Below are 19,435 nucleotides of genomic sequence, written 5' to 3'. Positions count from 1 at the left end.
AGCTGATTCAATGTCTGCAAGCTCACATCATGATACTATTCTACATAACACAACCAAATACAATAGCAGTGTAACATTACTGGAAGACAAAAAACACCACCTCATTTCTTGAATTTAGAATGATTGTGCGTGGCCAAAACTCAACAGTTCACGTCACTAAGCAAAATATGTGCTTTGATTCAAATCAGAACAGGTAGGCTATGCTGCAGTTTGTTCACACCATCTACTTTAATTTGCTCACTGTACGTAATTCAAAACAACGCTGTAGGCTACATCGACCCAACGCTGTAGGCTACCTTGACACGATGCTGTAGGCTACCTCGACGCGACGCTGTAGGCTACCTCGGCGCAACGCTGTAGGCTACCTCGACCCAACGCTGTAGGCTACCTCGACGCAACGCTGTAGGCTACCTCGACGCAACGCTGTAGACTACCTCGACGCAATGCTGTAGGCTACCTCGGCGCAACGCTGTATTCTCCCTCGACGCAACGCTGTAGGCTACCTCGACACAACGCTGTAGACTACCTCGACGCAATGCTGTAGGCTACCTCGGCGCAACGCTGTAGGCTCCCTCGACCCAACGCTGTAGGCTACCTCGACGCAACGCTGTAGGCTACCTCGACCCAAGGCTGTAGGCTACCTCGGCGCAACGCTGTAGGCTCCCTCGACCCAACGCTGTAGGCTACCTCGACGCAACGCTGTAGGCTACCTCGGCGCAACGCTGTAGGCTACCTCGACGCAACGCTGTAGGCTACCTCGACGCAACGCTGTAGGCTACCTCGACGCAACGCTGTAGGCTACCTCGACGCAACGCTATATAACTCAAAAAGCTCTAATTGCATATCCCCATGAAACTGATTGAGGTCAAATGTGGAACCAACGTTGATTAAATGTTGAATTCATGTCTCTGCCCAGTGGGACAGTGATGTTGGACAATGTACAGTATGTACTTGATTTACAAGAGTATGCTGACAGGTTGAAAGTTAATGACATGGAAAGGTAGCTTGACTATTTCCTGATTAAGTTGTCAGTATTCAGTGCATTTTTTCCGTGTTCAATACATTCTTTCAGTGTTCAATACATTCTTTCAGTGTTCAATACATTCTTTCAGTTATCTGTACATTCTTTCAGTGTTCAATACATTCTTTCAGTTATCTGTACATTCTTACAGTGTTCTGTACATTCTTTCAGTGTTGTGGAGAGGGGAAGAGAGAGGGGGGGTGAAGTAGAGAGGGGAAGAGAGAAGGGGGGTGAAGTAGAGAGGGGAAGAGAGAGGGGGGGATGAAGTAGAGAGGGGGGGTGAAGTAGAGAGGGGAAGAGAGAGGGGGGTGAAGTAGAGAGGGGGAAGGTAGGGAGGGGGAGAGAGAATAAGAAGGGGAGGGAGGGAGGGAGGCAGAGAGATAGATTGGGGAGGAAAAGGGAGATGAAGCAGAGAGAGGGAGATGGGCAGGGAGGGGGAGAGATGAAGTAGAGAGGGGGAGAGAGGGGGAGAGAGGAAGCAGAGAGAGGGAGATGGGCAGGGAGAGAGAGATGAAGTAGAGAGGGGGAGAGAGGAAGCAGAGAGAGGGAGAGAGGAAGCAGAGAGAGGGAGAAAGAAACTCATCGCAGCAGTGAACAGAGCATTTGGAAGCAAGAGGTAAGGTGCTGATTCGCATGCCAATACAGCAGCCTCTGTCTCTTCCTGCCTCCTCTCTCTGTCGGTCTGTCTCTCTCTCTCTCTTTATTTCTCTCTCTTCCTCCCTCTCTCTCTCTCTTTATTTCTCTCTTCCTCCCTCTTTCTCTCTCTTCCTCCCTCTCTCTGTCTCTCTTCCTCCCTCTCTCTTTATTTCTCTCTTTTCCTCCCTCTCTCTCTCTTTATTTCTCTCTCTTCCTCCCTCTCTCTCTCTCTCTCTCTTTATTTCTCTATCTTCCTCTCTCTCTCTCTCTCTCTCTTTATTTCTCTCTCTTCCTCCCCCTCTCTCTTTATTTCTCTCTCTTCCTCCCTCCCCTCTCTCTTGTGGTGTGGTGTGGAATGGAATGGTGTTGAGTGGTGTGTTGTGTTGTGGTTTGGAGTAGTATGGAGTAGTGTGGAATGGTGTGGTATAGTGTGGAGTTGATTAGTGTTGAGTGGTGTGGAGTGATGTGGAGTTGAGTAGTGTGGAGTGATGTGGTGTGTGACGTCATGACAGCTGGGATTGGCTAACATGGATGATGTAACATGTCAGGATCTGATGTGGGTTGATGATGTAATGTAAGGCGGATGATGTAATATCAGTCTTGCACTGGATTGGATTGGATAGGGTGGTGTCATGTTGGAACTAGGTTAATGAACCGGATACAGGTATAGAGCATTATGGGTACTATGCTACGTCATGCTACAGGTACACTGTACATACAAAAGTATGTGGACATCCCTTCAAATGAGTGGATTTGGCTATTTCAGCCACACCCGTTGCTGACAGGTGTATAAAATCAAGCACACAGCCATGCAATCTCGAAAAGTCTTGGAGCAACAACGGCTCAGCCACGAAGTGGTAGGCCACACAAGCTCACAGAATGGAACCGCCGAGTGCTGAAGCAAGTAGCGCATTAAAATCATCTGTCCTCGGTTACAACACTCAATACTGAGTTCCAATCTGCCTCGGGAAGCAATGTCAGCACAATAACTGTTCGTCGGGAGCTTCATGAAATGGGTTTCCATGGCCAAGCAGCCACACACAATCCTAAGATCACCATGTGCAATGCCAAGTGTTGGCAGGAGTGGTGTAAAGCTCACCGCCATTGGACTCTGGAGCAGTGAAAACGCGTTCTCTGGAGTGATGACTCACGCTCACCATCTGGCAGTCCGACGGAAAAATCTAGGTTTGACGGATGCCAGGAGAACTCTATCTGCCCAAATGCATAGTGCCAACTGTAAAGTTTTGGTGGAGGAGGAATAATGGCCTGGGGCTGTTTTTCATGGTTCGGGCCCCTTAGTTCCAGTGTAGGGCAATCTTAACGCTACACCATACAATGACATTCTCAATGATTCTGTGCTTCCAACTTTGTGGCAAAAGTTTGGAGAAGGCCCTTTCCTGTTTCAGCATGACAATGCCCCCGTGCGCAAAGCGAAGTCCATACAGAAACGGTTTGTCGAGATCGGTGTGCAAGGACTTGACTGGCCTGCACAGAGCCCTGACCTCATACCAACTCCATATTAATGCCCATGATTTTGGAATGAGATTTTTGACAAGCAGTGTCCACATACTTTTGGTCATGTAGTGTACAATGTTAAGTGCTGCAGAGAGATTCTAGAATATCTGACCTCCAATCAAGGCTTCGGAAAAAAAAGAGTATGATAATTTGACGATCGAGCATATTAAAAAGCTATGTTGTCATCCATTTGATCCCACTGGTGATGATGACTTGTCGGCCTGGCTTTTCTGGATGATCGATGTCATTACTGGAATGGACTGGAAGGTATGATGTCATCTCAAAACTGAGCAGCAACGAAAAGCATGATGATGACGTAATCTACACTGGCAGCTATAGTGACTGTTTTTTTCTAATTGACTAAAGCACAGGACGTCAGTGCCTTGTCTAACTGTGCTATTTTCTCCCCTTGCCAACTGACCTTTTGCAGATGATGGATGTGAAGGGCGTGAGTTTCTGAGTGTGACATGGCACGACGTGGAATGCTTTGCATATTTGTGTGTGTTAGTTCTGTACATGTTTCTATGTGTGTACACAGCTGTGTATTTCTTATCATCCTGCCACTACCCTCTTTTGTCTCCTCCCCAGCCAAGCCCAGAACCTCTCTGAGACAGCCAGACCACAGGGGTCGCGGTGTGGGGCGAGGAGGAGGTGGGGGCGGCCGAGGATTGCGAGTCCAGCATGGAGACTTCAGACATGGGGGGGACATGAGGGACACCCAATCAGAGGGAAAGAGCAATCAGAGCTCCAACCAGAACAAACCAATCAATCAGAACAGAACCTCTGAGAGGTGAGTGGTGATTAGTGGAAACCATAAACTAGACGGGCTAGACTGCACTAATCATTCCCTTATGACTGAAAGGAGTTACATGGAAAAGCAATGGAGGAAGAACAGGTCAGACTGACGTTCTCTCACCCTGCTGACCTAATACTGTGAATAGCAATCATCTGTTGGGGCTGTTTGAAATTCTGTCCTTGTAGAAAACGACTCTCTAGAAATTAAATAGTTAAGAGTTTCTTACTCTGTTAAAAGGTGGAATCTGGAGTAGGGGGAAATATTGCCACTGGCCGTTCCACTACGGTTGTTATTGTTTCTGTTGCGGAGAGGAGGAGCGTTGTGCAGATTAGTGAAAAACATTTGAGTACGTATTGTGCTCGTCTACCGTGCGTGCGATGATGTCAGAGGGGAAAAAATGGTTTGTTTTCAGTATCTTCTTTGTTGTTGTAATAACGCAAATGGATGTGGCTGTTTCACCATGAAGGATTCCAGTTTCCAGTTGCAAGCATTGCCATCGCTGTGAGGGGAGGATTCTGTTCCATGCACTCTAAAACAAACTAGGAATCACAATCAGGGACTACTAGGAATCAGAATCAGGAAATTAAAGGATGAAAATAATGAAAACAAGGATTTTTCTCTGTCAGTCAGTCACTCTCCATTCTGTGTTTCTTTCTCTCTTTCTTTACTCTGTCCTCTCCGGTCCTCTGTCCTCTCCGGTCCTCTGTCCTCTCCGGTCCTCTGTCCTCTTCGGTCTGTCCTCTCCGGTCTGTCCTCTTCGGTCTGTCCTCTTTACTCTGTCCTCTCCGGTCCTCTGTCCTCTCCGGTCCTCTGTCCTCTTCGGTCTGTCCTCTTTGGTCTGTCCTCTTCAGTCTGTCCTCTTCGGTCTGTCCTCTTTACTCTGTCCTCTCCGGTCCTCTGTCCTCTTCGGTCTGTCCTCTTCGGTCTGTCCTCTCCGGTCCTCTGTCCTCTCCGGTCCTCTGTCCTCTTCGGTCTGTCCTCTTCGGTCTGTCCTCTTCGGTCTGTCCTCTTCGGTCTGTCCTCTCCGGTCCTCTGTCCTCTCCGGTCCTCTGTCCTCTCTGGTCCTCTGTCCTCTCCGGTCCTCTGTCCTCTCCGGTCCTCTGTCCTCTTCGGTCTGTCCTCTTCGGTCTCTTCCATAGTTAATGACTTGAATGAGAATAGCACCGTGAATCAATGGCGCTGGAACCCACTGGTTGGATTGGTGGTGCCAGCCATCCCTCTCCTCTCTCTCTCCCTCCCGCTCGCTCCCTTTCCTCCCTCTTATTCAGGAGTAGCACCAGAGCTGCAGCAGTCTCTCTTTCTCTCTCTCTTACCCCTTCTGTCTCCCTCCCCTATCCTGTTTTTTCCATCACAATCTGGGCCCTGGCAGCTAGCTAAGGAAAACAATTGACCTCAACCGACTCAATCTTCTGTTTTGTGTATCAGTGACACTCTCTCACCAGACAATGGACCACAGCAGAGACCTGGGTGGCATGACTGAAACCATAGGGACAAGGCAGACTAATCTCTCTCCTATTCTGCTACAGATTAGCAGCCCATTGAATCAGGATGTCTGTAGTTGGACAGTCACTTTCATCTGACGCCTCAAATCAAATGCAAAGAGCATGCACACATGCACACACACACACGCACACACAAACACACACACACACACAGACACACACACACACACACACACACACACACACACACACACACACACACACACACACACACACACACACACACACACACACACACACACACACACAGCATTATGTCCAGCTAGCAGCAGGAAGCTTGGTCAAGAAAATGTATTTGAAATACCAATTGTTATTAGCTTCAGTAATCGTGCACGACCTTGGCTGTTTGCATTTCGAAATGCCCCTAATTAACCATATTGGGTCATATTTAGAGGTCGACCGATTAATCGGAATGGCCGATTGATTAGGGCCGATTTCAAGTTTTCATAACAATCGGTATTTTTGGGCGTCGATTTTGCCAATTTAATTATTATAATTTTTTTACACCTTTTATTTAGTCTCTATTTAACTAGGTAAGTCAGTTAAGAACACATTCTTATTTTCAATGACGGCCAAGGAACGAGGCAGAACGACAGACTTTTACCTTGTCAGCTCCCATGACACCTTCTAGCAAAATCTGAAAAGCGGCTCCTTCATTAATTTATTCCATAGGATATTTTTAGATTCACTTAAAATAAGGTCTGTGTTTGGTGTAGGCTTACACCACCTTGCCAATGTTATAACTGTGTAGATATCCATTGTTATGAAAACTTGAAATCGGCCCTAATCAATCGGCCATTCCGATTAATCGGTCGACCTCTAATTTTGACCCGATATGGTTCATTAGGGGCATTTCGAAATGCAAACAGCCAAGGTCGTGCACGATCACTGAAGCTAATAACAATTGGTATTTCAAATCAAATCAAATTTATTTGTCACATACACATGGTTAGCAGATGTTAATGCGAGTGTAGCGAAATGCTTGTGCTTCTAGTTCCGACAATGCAGTAATAACCAACGAGTAATCTAACCTAACAATTCCAAAACTACTACCTTATACACACAAGTGTAAATGGATAAAGAATATGTACATAAAGATATATGAATGATTGATGGTACAGAACGGCATAGGCGAGATGCAGTAGATGGTATCTAGTACAGTATATACATATGAGATGAGTAATGTAAGGTATGTAAACAAAGTGGCATAGTTTAAAGTGGCTAGTGATACATGTATTACATAAAGATGCAGTAGATGATATAGGGTACAGTATATACATATTCATATGAGATGAGTAATGTAGGCTATGTAAACATCATATTAAGTAGCATTGTTTAAAGTGGCTAGTGATATATTTTACATCAATTTCCATCAATTCCCATTATTAAAGTGGCTGGAGTTGAGTCAGTGTGTTGGCAGCAGCCACTCAATGTTAGTGGTGGCTGTTTAACAGTCTGATGGCCTTGAGATAGAAGCTGTTTTTCAGTCTCTCGGTCCCTGCTTTGATGCACCTGTACTGACCTCGCCTTCTGGATGATAGTGGGGTGAACAGGCAGTGGCTCGGGTGGCTGTTGTCCTTTATGATCTTTATGGCCTTCCTGTGACATCGGGTGGTGTAGGTGTCCTGGAGGGCAGGTAGTTTGCCCCCGTTAATGCGTTGTGCAGACCTCACTACCCTCTGGAGAGCCTTACGGTTGTGGGCGGAGCAGTTGCCGTACCAGGCGGTGATACAGTCTGACAGGATGCTCTCGATTGTGCATCTGTAGAAGTTTGTGAGTGCTTTTGGTGACAAGCCGAATTTCTTCAGCCTCCTGAGGTTGAAGAGGCACTGCTGCGCCTTCTTCACGATGCTGTCTGTGTGGGTGGACCAATTCAGTTTGTCCGTGATGTGTACGCCGAGGAACTTAAAGCTCACTACCCTCTCCACTACTGTCCCGTCGATGTGGATAGGGGGGTGCTCCCTCTGCTGTTTCCTGAAGTCCACAATCATCTCCTTTGTTTTGTTGACGTTGAGTGGGAGGTTATTTTCCTGACACCACACTCCGAAGGCCCTCACCTCCTTCCTAGTAGGCCGTCTCGTCGTTATTGGTAATCAACCCTACTACTGTAGTGTCGTCCGCAAACTTGATGATTGAGTTGGAGGCGTGCATGGCCACGCAGTCATGGGTGAACAGGGAGTACAGGAGAGGGCTCAGAACGCACCCTTGTGGGGCCCCAGTGTTGAGGATCAGCGGGGTGGAGATGTTGTTACCTACCCTCATCACCTGGGGGCAGCCCGTCAGGAAGTCCAGTACCCAGTTGCACAGGGCTGGGTCAAGACCCAGGGTCTCGAGCTTGATGACGAGTTTGGAGGGTACTATGGTGTTAAATACTGAGCTGTAGTCGATGAACAGCATTCTCACATAGGTATTCCTCTTGTCCAGATGGGTTAGGGCAGTGTGCAGTGTGGTTGAGATTGCATCGTCTGTGGACCTATTTGGGCGGTAAGCAAATTGGAGTGGGTCTAGGGTGTCAGGTAGGGTGGAGGTGATATGGTCCTTGACTAGTCTCTCAAAGCACTTCAGGATGACGGAAGTGAGTGCTACGGGGTAGTAGATGTTTAGCTCAGTTACCTTAGTTTTCTTGGGAACAGGGACAATGGTGGCCCTCTTGAAGCATGTGGGAACAGCAGACTGGGATAAAGATTGATTGAATATGTCCGTAAACACACCAGCCAGCTGGTCTGCGCATGCTCTGAGGATGCGGCTGGGGATGCCGTCTGGGCCTGCAGCCTTGCGAGGGTTAACACGTTTAAATGTTTTCCTCAAGTCGGCTGCAGGGAAGGAGAGTCCGCAGGTTTTGGTTGCGGGCCGTGTCAGTGGCACTGTATTGTCCTCAAAGTGGGCAAAAAAGTTATTTAGTCTGCCTGGGAGCAAGACATCCTGGTCCATGACGGGGCTGGTTTTCTTTTTGTAATCCGTGATTGACTGTAGACCCTGCCACATAACTCTTGTGTCTGAGCCGTTGAATTGTGACTCTACTTTGTCTCTATACTGACGCTTAGCTTGTTTGATTGCCTTGCGGAGGGAATAGTTACACTGTTTGTATTTGGTCATGTTTCCGGTCACCTTTCCCTGGTTAAAAGCAGTGGTTCGCGCTTTCAGTTTCACGCGAATGCTGCCATCAATCCACGGTTTCTGGTTTAGGAATGTTTTAATCGTTGGTATGGGAACGACATCATCAATGCACTTTCTAATGAACTGGTTATCATTGGTTATCTACTACCGGTGTGTTTGATAAATCACACTTTTATTATGCGTACGAACATTCTAAGTTCCGTTCGTAAGTAGTATTTTAGAATCATTTCTATGCAATAATGATAAATGAGGTCCCGGGCCCACAATTATCTATGTCTGGGGATTTCAGGCAATGATTGGCCTTTTTCGGGCGCTGTTCTGCCCAGCGACTCAGTTGTATAAGCGTGATCTATTCAGAATTTTATGCTCCTATTGTCTAAGGTAATTCTGGGATGGAGAATCTCCCTTCAGAAAGAATTGTGGGTAGGGTGTAATCAGTGTAGTAGAAGGGGAGAAGGCTCACTCACCCATTGAATTGAATGGAGATTACTGTTTGAGGAGTTATTCCATTTCTATGAGGATATCTCAGGCCTCTACACTCTAGCACAGGCCTAATGTTTATGGAGTGTGAACAGGGTATAGCGGAGTACAGTAGAGTACAGCAGTCTCGTCTAGCACTGACTGGGTTGACTGATATTGCTGGCTTCTTCCAGCAATATCAGTCTTTTTTGGTTGAGAAATGGGGACACAAACTGCCATTATGTATCCAACCAGGAAACTAAACAAAAAGGAAATTAATGCAGGTCCTTTTGTTATTCCGCCATTGGTTCAGAAGTGTCTGTTTAGACTCTCTGTCATTTGAAGGATACAGTCGAAATGGTTCCAAGTCAACACTCTCTCTCTTCTTGTTGTGTATTTAGGTCAGACAAAAGGATGACCCTGCCGTCCCTGTTCCAGAAGGAAGTGCACACTAATTTCTCCAGGAACACCCAGAGCAACCGTACGTGGGACACTGACACACACACACACACACACACAAATACCCAGCAGAGCAACAGTATGTAGGACAGTTTAAGGACTACAATAGACTGACTGTATGTCCCAGATCAGGGGTTTTATCGGTCCACAGCTTTGCTGTTTTCATCTGGGGTGTAGTTCCTAACAGAGAGATCAGTCTTTACATCAGAAGTAAAACAGCTGTGTAAATGACTGTTTCAAGAGATGACTGACCCCTCTGGTTCCAGTCCTTCACATTACTGTCCTTTGAATAAAGCACGTCTCAAAGTAAAAATCACATTACAGGCTAGAGATTAGCATTAGGCTGCTAACTCATGACTTAATTCTCTGTAATAAGAGACAGGTTCTAGGAAAGCAGACTGTTTTTAGTGTTACCCCCGAGGCACCAAAAGTCTCTTGCAATGCAACACCAAGTTTTTCTCTGGGCCCTAGAATATATATCTGTCAGGACAGACTCCTGGACCTTCTATTCCATATGATCCAAAAAACTGTGCAATAACAAGTCTATACTTGTATTATTTCATACAAATCGTGCCTAACCAATTTCACCTAAAATGTCCTCCTCTTTCCTCCTCCAGTTCCCACAAACTTCAAAGAAAATGCTGTCTCGGGAAAGCCCAAGCCACATCACTACCCCAAGGACTACAACCCCTCACCCGGTGGGAACTACAACCCCCAGCAGGTGCAAGGGCGTATCAGAGAGGTTCTGAACAAGTACAGTAATGGTTTCTGGGTGTCCAAGCTGCCTCAGCTCTACAGAGAACTGTACAAACAGGACCTGCCTAGTGAAGCAATCAAAGACTTGGAGCACTGGACACACATCTGCACCGTACGTACCAAACTTGTATTGTATTTATACTGTTGTATAGTATTAAATTACACTGTTGAAATACCACTATCTTGGTAAGACCTGGAGCACTGGACACACATCTGCACCGTACGTACCAAACTTGTATTGTATTTATACTGTTGTATAGTATTAAATTACACTGTTGAAATACCACTATCTTGGTAAGACCTGGAGCACTGGACACACATCTGCACCGTACGTACCAAACTTGTATTGTATTTATACTGTTGTACAGTATTAAATTACACTGTTGAAATACCACTATCTTGGTAAGACCTGGAGCACTGGACACACATCTGCACAGAATGGACAGATGTAGGAACTTAATTTGACCACCCTATTGCAGGAGAACATTCCTGCAATGTAGGACATTAAAACTTGTAGTCTATTTGAGGTTGAAAAAGGCTTCTGAAGTTTGTAATTTCCACTTTGAAATTTCAGACTTGATATATCTTTCCGAAAAAATGTACCAACCCTTACAAAAATGTCCATTAATTATAATCCACATAATAATTCACATTTCCTGTTGCTGCAGGATTATTTTGATGTAGCAAACTAGCTCAAATATATATCAAATACTTTATATATACTGTACTTTATATATTAAATACTTTATATATACTGTACTTTATATATCAAATACTTTATATATACTGTACTTTATATATTAAATACTTTATATATACTGTACTTTATATATTAAATACTTTATATATACTGTACTTTATATATTAAATACTTTATTTCAGTTTATTTTTAAAAGCTGGATGAATAATGTATAGCTTAATAAACAGAACATGGTTTGAGTGTAATACTGATATTGTATATAGAGTTTTATTTTCTAGCCAAACATTTTCTATGTTTACATGGAGTTCAGTGATAAGCATCCCTCATCTGGTTCGCAAGAGCAAAAATATTTCCACCCTATACCCGTTGTAACAGTTGATACTCTCTAAGTCAAATAGCCTGTAAGTCCCCACAACTGTATAGGGCTATGGTGTGAAGTATTTTAATATTATGTGATTTATAATGGCAGTATTATCCTTTTTGTGTGTTTTTAGATCTGGGCGTATATGTATCAAACGTCTCATATGCTGATTTAGGATCTGTCTTGACTATTAGATCACAATGAATAAGGTAACATGAACAGGAAAGACCTGATCCTAGATCAGCACTCCTATTCTGAGATGCTTGATACATACTGTATGGCCACTGGTTGTTCTAGACTCTGTTTATCAGAAGAATATGTCCTCCTGTTCCAGGTAGAGAAACCATGCAGCAGCAACCCCAATGAGTTACTCCTCTACCCGGCTAAGGAACCAACACAAACACAGACCCCATCCCCTGTCCCTACCAGAGTCCAATACCCCACCTCCACCGCCTTCACCCCATCCATGGACATCAAGCCCCAGTCAAAGCCCACTACCACCCCCTCTACCACTACCATGAGCCCCCTCGCACTCACCCCCCCCTCGTCCTCCCCTCCCCCTCCAGCCTCCTCCTCCACCCTCTCTCCCGACCTCAGACAAAAACTGGGAGAGCTTCTCGTCAAATACAGCAATGGTCTATGGGCCCACGCCTTACCCAAACTCTACTTGGACACGTACAAAACCAAACTCCCAGAACACGTCCTGGAGAATCTCTCGCTGCTCTCCGACTTCTGCACCGTAGACTACCCCATGCCGGACAACCCCAAACGGGCCATTCTGTACAAGAGGACCAGGGAGGAGAACCACAACAGGAGGGAGTCAGTGGAGGAGCGCAGGGCCAGAGAGGAGGTGGGGAGTAGGCTCAGTACCCAGACTGTACCTCCTCTTCTCATCCCCCGAGAGGAGTACCCCTCTGTGTTGGTGGGGGAGGCTGCTAATACCAATGGAGTCATACTCCGGTAAGAACCAGTGGGATGGGCATGGGAGTTGTTTGGTTGTGGTGCAGTAAGAATATGCCCTCAGTGCTGTTTAACTAAGCCTTACCTGGATGAATAGAAAGAAATGAAAGATTCTCCTCTCGCTCTCTTCTTACCCCCCTCAAATCAAATTATATTTGTCTTATGTGCCAAATACAACAGGTGTAGACCTTCCTGTGAAATGCTTCCTTACCCTCCCCTCTCTCTCTGTGTATCCTCCATCCAGGTACATAGGAGAGGGTTACTCCCAGGCACAGGAGGCTCTGGAGGACAAGATGAGAGAATTCTACTGTTGCCAGGACAACAACACCCGTACTCGTGACAAGAAAAGTGGTACACCCCTGGCCTCCCTAACCTCGGGACAGCTGGCTGCCGTCAGGACTGAGGAGGACGAGGAGATACTACGAGCACAAGTCACAGAGGTCATGGCCGACAAGGTCAAGGTGAGTTCAAAGGTCAATTGGTTGAAACTTCGAAATGAATAAAGATACAATGATTTCTATATCGTAGGGTATTTGTTATGGGTCTATGGCGCCATGTTAATGGTTGAAGGATAGGAGGAGGGTTTAGGGTTTGACATTTTAGAAAATGAATCACTTCTCCACTTTTCTTTTTCACTGTTTTCTGCGAATCTGTAGGTTTACTATGTGGATCACGGGTTTTCAGAAGTCATCAGCAAGGCCAATGTGTTTGAGCTGCATGAGAAGTTTTTCAACCTGCCTTTCCAGGCCACCAAGTGTCAATTGGCTGGTGAGTTTTGATCACTTTGACAATATTTTTTTATCACAAAGTTGCAGAAGGCTTGTTGATATTTATACAATAGTGTTACAGTCAGATGTTTGGATTCAGTTTCTTCTTCTTAATGAAGTGTCTGTCTGTCCGTCTGTTTTCCTACCTAGGTCTGGAGCCTTTCTGCCAGGAGCCTGCTGTCCTGAAGAAGTTTGAGTCCATGACCAGCGGCAAGATCCTATTGGCTGAGATCCTAGAGAGAGGGCAGACCTCATTGGTGGTCCTGTACGACACGTCGCAGGATGATGATGTCAACATCAACGCTGCATGTATCAAATCCCTGCAGGACAAGACTCTGGCCAGCCCCCTACAGGTGGGTAACTGTCATTGGAGGGGAGAATGCCTGTACCACTGTCAGTGGGTCGGAGACGTTCTGGAGCGTCTTTCATCACCACTGTATTAATCCCTGTTTTTCAGTCCATATTATTTGAATCTGAGTGGAATGGGATCATGTCTAACCCATCCATGGCTCTCTCTCTCTCCCTGTAGGTGAACAGTGCCTATATGAACGTGGCTGTGAGAAGTGTGTGTTCAGACGGGACCTTCTACTGCCAGCTCCCGTCTCGAGGTCTGGCCAAACTCACTGAGATCCTGGAGAAGGCTGAGGCATACTTCCACTCACAGGTACCCGTGTGACTGTGTGTGTGTGTGTGTGTGTGTGTGTGTGTGTGTGTGTGTGTGTGTGTGTGTGTGTGTGTGTGTGTGTGTGTGTGTGTGTGTGTGTGTGTGTGTGTGTGTGTGTGTGTGTGTGTGTGTGTGACTGTCTGTGTGTGTGTGTGTGTGCACAAGCGCTTGTGTGTGCCTGTGTGTGTGAGAGCTTCTGTCTGTCGTCCTCTGAAGAGGCTGCTGAGAGCCAGACACAGTTGAGATTAAGGAACATAATCCGGGGTTAAGACACAGGCTATTTAGTTAATCTCATCACATGACACTGGAACTGACTGTCATTGACCCAGTGGCAAAATAGTACCTACCGTAGTCCCCTACCGTAGTCCCCAGTTATCATTCACTAAGACAGTGTTCAGGTCTGTTCTGATGCACAAAATACAGACTCTCTCTCTCTCTAATATATATATACCAGGCTACATAATATTGTATATTAAGTGTATTCAGACCCCTTGACTTTTTTCACATGTTGTTACTTTACAGCCTTATTGTAAAATGGGTTTAATTGTTGTTGTTTTTCCCCCTCATCAATCTACATTTGATATATTAACTTTGACCTGAGGTGTTCTGCTTCAACAGTCTGAGTCAACGTAGATCTCATGTTTGTTTTTTTGCCAGTGTCTGTCTCACGTTGATGACATTATCCTGTCCTATACTGATAACATAATCTCTTCTGTCTGGCAGGGGACGTCAGAGTTCCTGGTGTCCAGACCGTTCTGTGGGAAAGGCTGTCTGGCGCGCTACAAAGGCAAATGGTCTCGCGTGGAGGTGAGATGGATTCTGTTGTCTATACAGTCAATAGTTTGGGGCAGGGATAGATACTGCATGTCCCAGCTACAGTTCTGCCTAAAGGTCATACCATCTAGCTTCAGTTTGACCCACAATGAAGAGGTGGAGCAGAAGGTGACTTACCTGGACAGAAGTTAACTAGCTCAATTCTACACCAAATATCGTAAAAAATGTATACAGATGGAGGATCTTAATTTGACCAGTATTGTCACGGCAAAAGGATTTGAACGTTTAGTCCATAATGTTGCTTGGTCTGTGGTTAGCTGGCCAAAATTAAGCAACATGAAAAGTGCAATACTTGTAATATAACTGTGTGTTAGTGTGGGTTTTCAGTGAATATAAATAAATCATCCAGCTCCTGCAGTGCAGAAGAATTCTCAGCAACATAAGAGTGATCAAATTAAGATCCCACATCTGTAGCACACAATGCTAGCACATCCTAGACAACCAGGTCATATGTTATGTTCTCACACTTTCCCTGTATTCTTTCACCCTCCCTCATTCCCCTGTTTCTCCTATAGATCACTAACCTCCATGGTAGTCGTGTGTTGGACATCCTCTTCATAGACCTGGGAGTGCAGTCCTCAGTGGAGGTGATTGAGCTGAGGGAAGTCCCACCTCCTTTCCTATGGGACCTGATTGCCATCCCACCACAGGTCAGAACATGGATGGAGAGATGGTGTGTGTGTGTGGGAGGGGGGGGGGTGTCTGTGTATAGGTAATGTAGTCTGACCTGCTAGGCGGTGAAGTGTTGTCTGGGTAATGAAGTCTGACGTGCCGTAGTCTCTCTAGGCGGTGAAGTGTTGTCTGGGTAATGTAGTCTGACGTGCCGTAGTCTCTCTAGGCGGTGAAGTGTTGTCTGGGTAATGAAGTCTGATGTGCCGTAGTCTCTCTAGGCGGTGAAGTGTTGTCTGGGTAATGTAGTCTGACGTGCCGTAGTCTCTCTAGGTGGTGAAGTGTTGTCTGGCTGACCTGACTGTGAGTGGTGTGGGCTCCTGGACTCCAGAAGCTGTTCAGTGGTTCCGAGACGCCGTGCTCAACTCCACAGACTGCAGTGTGAAGGTAATGTATTATCCCTCTTTTTTTTCAGTGTGATTGAGTTCTATGCCAAGTCTAGTCATCTGTTTTGTGAGTGTGTGATACATTCTCAGAATGGATATTGGAAGTTATCAACGCATACTATAGACTCACACTGAGATACAAATGCATACACATACTCCTGTATATGTGACCATCATAAACTTAAAGCGGAATTCTTCTTAACAGTGATAGATTTTATATTACTGTTTTATATCTTTACTCTTTTACAGAGCATTTGCACAGTTTTCAGACCCTTTGACTTTTTCCACATTTTGTTACATTGCAGCCTTATTCTAAAGTTGATGAAATAGTTGTTTTTCCTCATCAATCTACTCACAATACCCCATAATGACATCACAATACCCCATAATGACATCACAATATCCCATAATGACATCACAATATCCCATAATGACAAAGCAAAAACAAGTTTTTAGACATTTTTGCACATTTATGAAACATTTAAAAATATATATATATATTTACATAACTATTCAGACCCTTTACTTAGTACATTGTTGAAGCACCTTTGGCAGCGGCGACAGCCTCAAGTCTTCTTGGTTATGACTCTACAAGATTGACACACCTTTATTTGGGGAGTTTCTTCCATTCGTCTTTGCAGATCCTATCAAGCTCTATCAGGTTGGATGGGGAGCGTCGCTGCACAGCAATTTTCAGGTCTCTCCAGAGATGTTTGATCGGGTTTGAGTCCGGGCTCTGGCTGAGTCACTCAAGGACATTCGGAGACTTGTCCCGAAGCCACTCCTGTGTTGTCTTTGCTGTGTGCTTAGGGTCGTTGTCCTGTTGGAAGGTGAACATTTGCCCCAGTCTGAGGTCCTGAGCACTCTGAAGCAGGTTTTGATCAAGGATCTCTCTCTGCCAAGTTTCCTCCAGACGTGACTCTTGGCATTTAGGCTACAGAATTCAATCTTGGTTTCATCAGACCAGAGAATCTTGTTTCTCATGGTCTGAGAGTACTTTAGGTGCCTTTTCGCAAACTCCAAGCGGCCTGTCATGTGCCTTTTACTGAGGAATGGCTTCCGTCTGGCAGCTCTATCATAAAGGCCTGATTAGTGGAGTGCTGCAGAGATGGTTGTCCTTCTGGAAGTTTCTCCCATCACCACAGAGGAACTCTGTAGCTCTGTCAGAGTGACCATCGAGTTCTCAGTTTGGCCAGGCGGCCAGCTCTCGGAAGAGTCTTGGGGGTTCCAAACTTCTTCCATTTTAAAGATGAGGAGGCCACAGTGTTCTTGGGGACCTTCAAAGCTGCAGTAATGTTTTAGCACCCTTCCCCAGATCTGTGCCTCGACACAATCCTGTCTCGGAGCTCTACGGACAATTCCTTTAACCTCATGGCTTGGTTTTTGCTCTGACGTGAACTGTGGGACCTTAAAAAGACAGGTGTGTGCCTTTCCAAATCATGTCCAATCAATTGAATTTACCCCAGGTGGACTCCAATCAAGTTGTTGAAACATCTCATAGCAAAGGTTCTGAATACTTATTTAAATAAGGTATTTCTTTTTTTTGTCATTGTGCGGTATTGTGTGTAGATTGCTGAATAACAAAATAAATATTTAATCCATTTTAGAATAGAACATTTTGGAAAAAATCAAGGGGTCTGAATACTTTCCGAATGCCCCGTATATTACTGTTTTATATCTTTGCATCTTTACTGTTTTATATCTTAGTTTTTTGTCATTATATCCTCTTAGTATGAATATACAATTTTTATATCTTTCAAGATTGAAAGTAGTGTTAGGTTTAAGCTCTATGTGTATGGGAAGTGTAATTATTTAGTGGTAGACTGTAGGAATGTGTTTTCCCAATAACTCCAGGTGCTTTCTGATAAGAAGAACAGGAGAGCATGGATAAATCCTGGATGATGGAAAAGTACTGAAGTACATCTTAGTGGAAGGGAGGGGGTGAGGGCTCAGGGTAGAAATGGACACTCCACTGTATTGAATGTGTGTATTCAGCTGTTACATCTTAGCTGAGTAAACATTGGAAAGGTCACTCTGAGATTGGGCTGTGTTTGTGTATTAAAATATTGGTCTTCTTATCCCCGACCTCTATCCACTCCCCGACCTCTATCCACTCCCCGACCTCTCTCCACAGATCGCCAAGCTGGATGAGACCAAGCGCAGCGTAGCCCATGTCTACCTGTTCCCCGACAAGAACTTCCAGGACCCCGCGAGGAGTCTCAACCGCCAAATGGCTGCCTCGGATCTCTTCAAACACAGAGGGGACCACTGGTAGGGCTGGGAGTACATTTCAACAAGTCAGTTCCTGAATCCTACACAGTGTGGAATCTCCTGCCGTTGTGCGAACTCCCCTTTCTTGTGGGGTTGGGGTTAGGAAAAATACACTTTTGAGTGGCTCTTTGACAATTGACAATAGTATATATTTCATCTTCTCTTATCACAGCCCTTCCAAGACCTCCACTTGTACCTCCACTGCCACCCTCACCTCTACCCCCAAGACCTCCACAACCACCACCAAACCCAGCTCCAACGGTACCAAGCCCCAGCTAAGATGTGCCCGCTTGGAACCAAGGCCGACAGGGGGTTCAAGCACCCCTCCGGGGACTCCCCCACCTCCCTCATCCACCACACCTATCAAGCTACCTCTGCTGCTGGAACTACCACCCGCAGGTCAGTACCATACAGTGCACTCAGAAAGTATTCAGATCCCTTGACTTTTCCACAATTTGTTACGTTACAACCTTATTTTAAAATAGATTAAAACTATTTATCAATTTACACACAATACCCCATAATGACAAAGCGAAAACTGTTTTTTGGCCTCATGGCCAAAATGAGCAGTTGGGGGAGAAGGGCCTTGGTCAGGAACCCGATGATCACCCTGATAGAGTTCCAGAGTTCCTCTGTGGATATGGTAGAATCTTCCAGAGGGACAACTATCTCTGCAGCACTCCACCAATCAGGCCTTTATAGTAGAGTGGCCAGACGATTCCACTCTTTAGTAAAAGGCAGCCTGCTTGGAGTTTGCCAAAAGGCACCTAAAGACTCAGACCATGAGAAACAAGATTCTCTGGTCTGATGAAACCAAGATTGAAGTCTTTTTGGCCTGAATGCCAAACCTCACGTCTGGAGGAAACCTGCACCATCTCTACATTGAAGCATGGTGGTTTGCAGCATCATGCTGTGGGGATGTTTTTCAGTGGCAGGGACTGGGAGACTAGTCAGGATCAAGGAAAAGATGAATGGAGCAAAGTACAGAGAGATCCTTGATGAAAACGTGCTCTAGAGCGCTCACCTTCCAACAGGGTTCACCTTTCAACAGGCAACGACCCTAAGCACACAGCCAAGACAACACAGGAGCAGCTTCGAGACAAGTCTCTGAATGTCCTTGAGTGGCCCAGCCAGAGCTCGGACTTGAACCCGATCGAACATCTCTAGAGAGACCTTAAAATAGCTGTGCAACGACGTTCCCCATCTAACCTGACAGAGCTTGAGAGGATCTGCAGAGAAGAATGGGAGGGAAAAAAACAAATAGAGATGTGCCAAGCTTGTAGCGTCATACCCAAGACTCGAGGCTGTAATCGTTTCCAAAGGTGCTTCAACAAAGTACTGAGTAAATCGAATCAAATTATATTTTTCACATGGCCGAATAGAAAAGGTGTAGACCTTACCGTGAAATGCTTACTTACAAGCCCTTAACCAACAATGTGGTTCAAGAAATAGAGTTAAGAAAATATTTACTAAATTAACTAAAATAACACAATAAAATTACATAACAATGACAAGGTTATACACAGGTGGTACCGGTACAGAGTAAATGTGCGGGGGTACAG

General features: G+C 45.4%; 1 protein-coding gene across 1 annotated transcript in view; it reads left to right on the top strand.

The window, feature by feature from the left end:
- LOC109906326 (tudor domain-containing protein 7B) overlaps positions 1 to 19,435 on the top strand; it is a 37,245-nt gene that overhangs the window by 9,207 nt on the left and 8,603 nt on the right. Inside the window, exons 4-16 of the mRNA XM_020503974.2 lie at positions 3,761 to 3,962; positions 9,448 to 9,527; positions 10,123 to 10,373; positions 11,657 to 12,282; positions 12,527 to 12,743; positions 12,939 to 13,050; positions 13,200 to 13,402; positions 13,579 to 13,713; positions 14,437 to 14,520; positions 15,063 to 15,197; positions 15,490 to 15,603; positions 17,737 to 17,873; positions 18,046 to 18,272. Coding sequence (XP_020359563.1) covers positions 3,761 to 3,962; positions 9,448 to 9,527; positions 10,123 to 10,373; positions 11,657 to 12,282; positions 12,527 to 12,743; positions 12,939 to 13,050; positions 13,200 to 13,402; positions 13,579 to 13,713; positions 14,437 to 14,520; positions 15,063 to 15,197; positions 15,490 to 15,603; positions 17,737 to 17,873; positions 18,046 to 18,272 — 2,523 coding nt within the window. The remainder of the gene's footprint in view (positions 1 to 3,760; positions 3,963 to 9,447; positions 9,528 to 10,122; positions 10,374 to 11,656; positions 12,283 to 12,526; positions 12,744 to 12,938; positions 13,051 to 13,199; positions 13,403 to 13,578; positions 13,714 to 14,436; positions 14,521 to 15,062; positions 15,198 to 15,489; positions 15,604 to 17,736; positions 17,874 to 18,045; positions 18,273 to 19,435) is intronic.

Source organism: Oncorhynchus kisutch, linkage group LG16 (assembly GCF_002021735.2).
Source record: "Oncorhynchus kisutch isolate 150728-3 linkage group LG16, Okis_V2, whole genome shotgun sequence".
Lineage (NCBI taxonomy): Eukaryota > Metazoa > Chordata > Actinopteri > Salmoniformes > Salmonidae > Oncorhynchus > Oncorhynchus kisutch.
The sequence above is the reverse complement of the archived record's forward strand: the minus strand, read 5'-3'. Positions and strand labels throughout refer to the sequence as shown.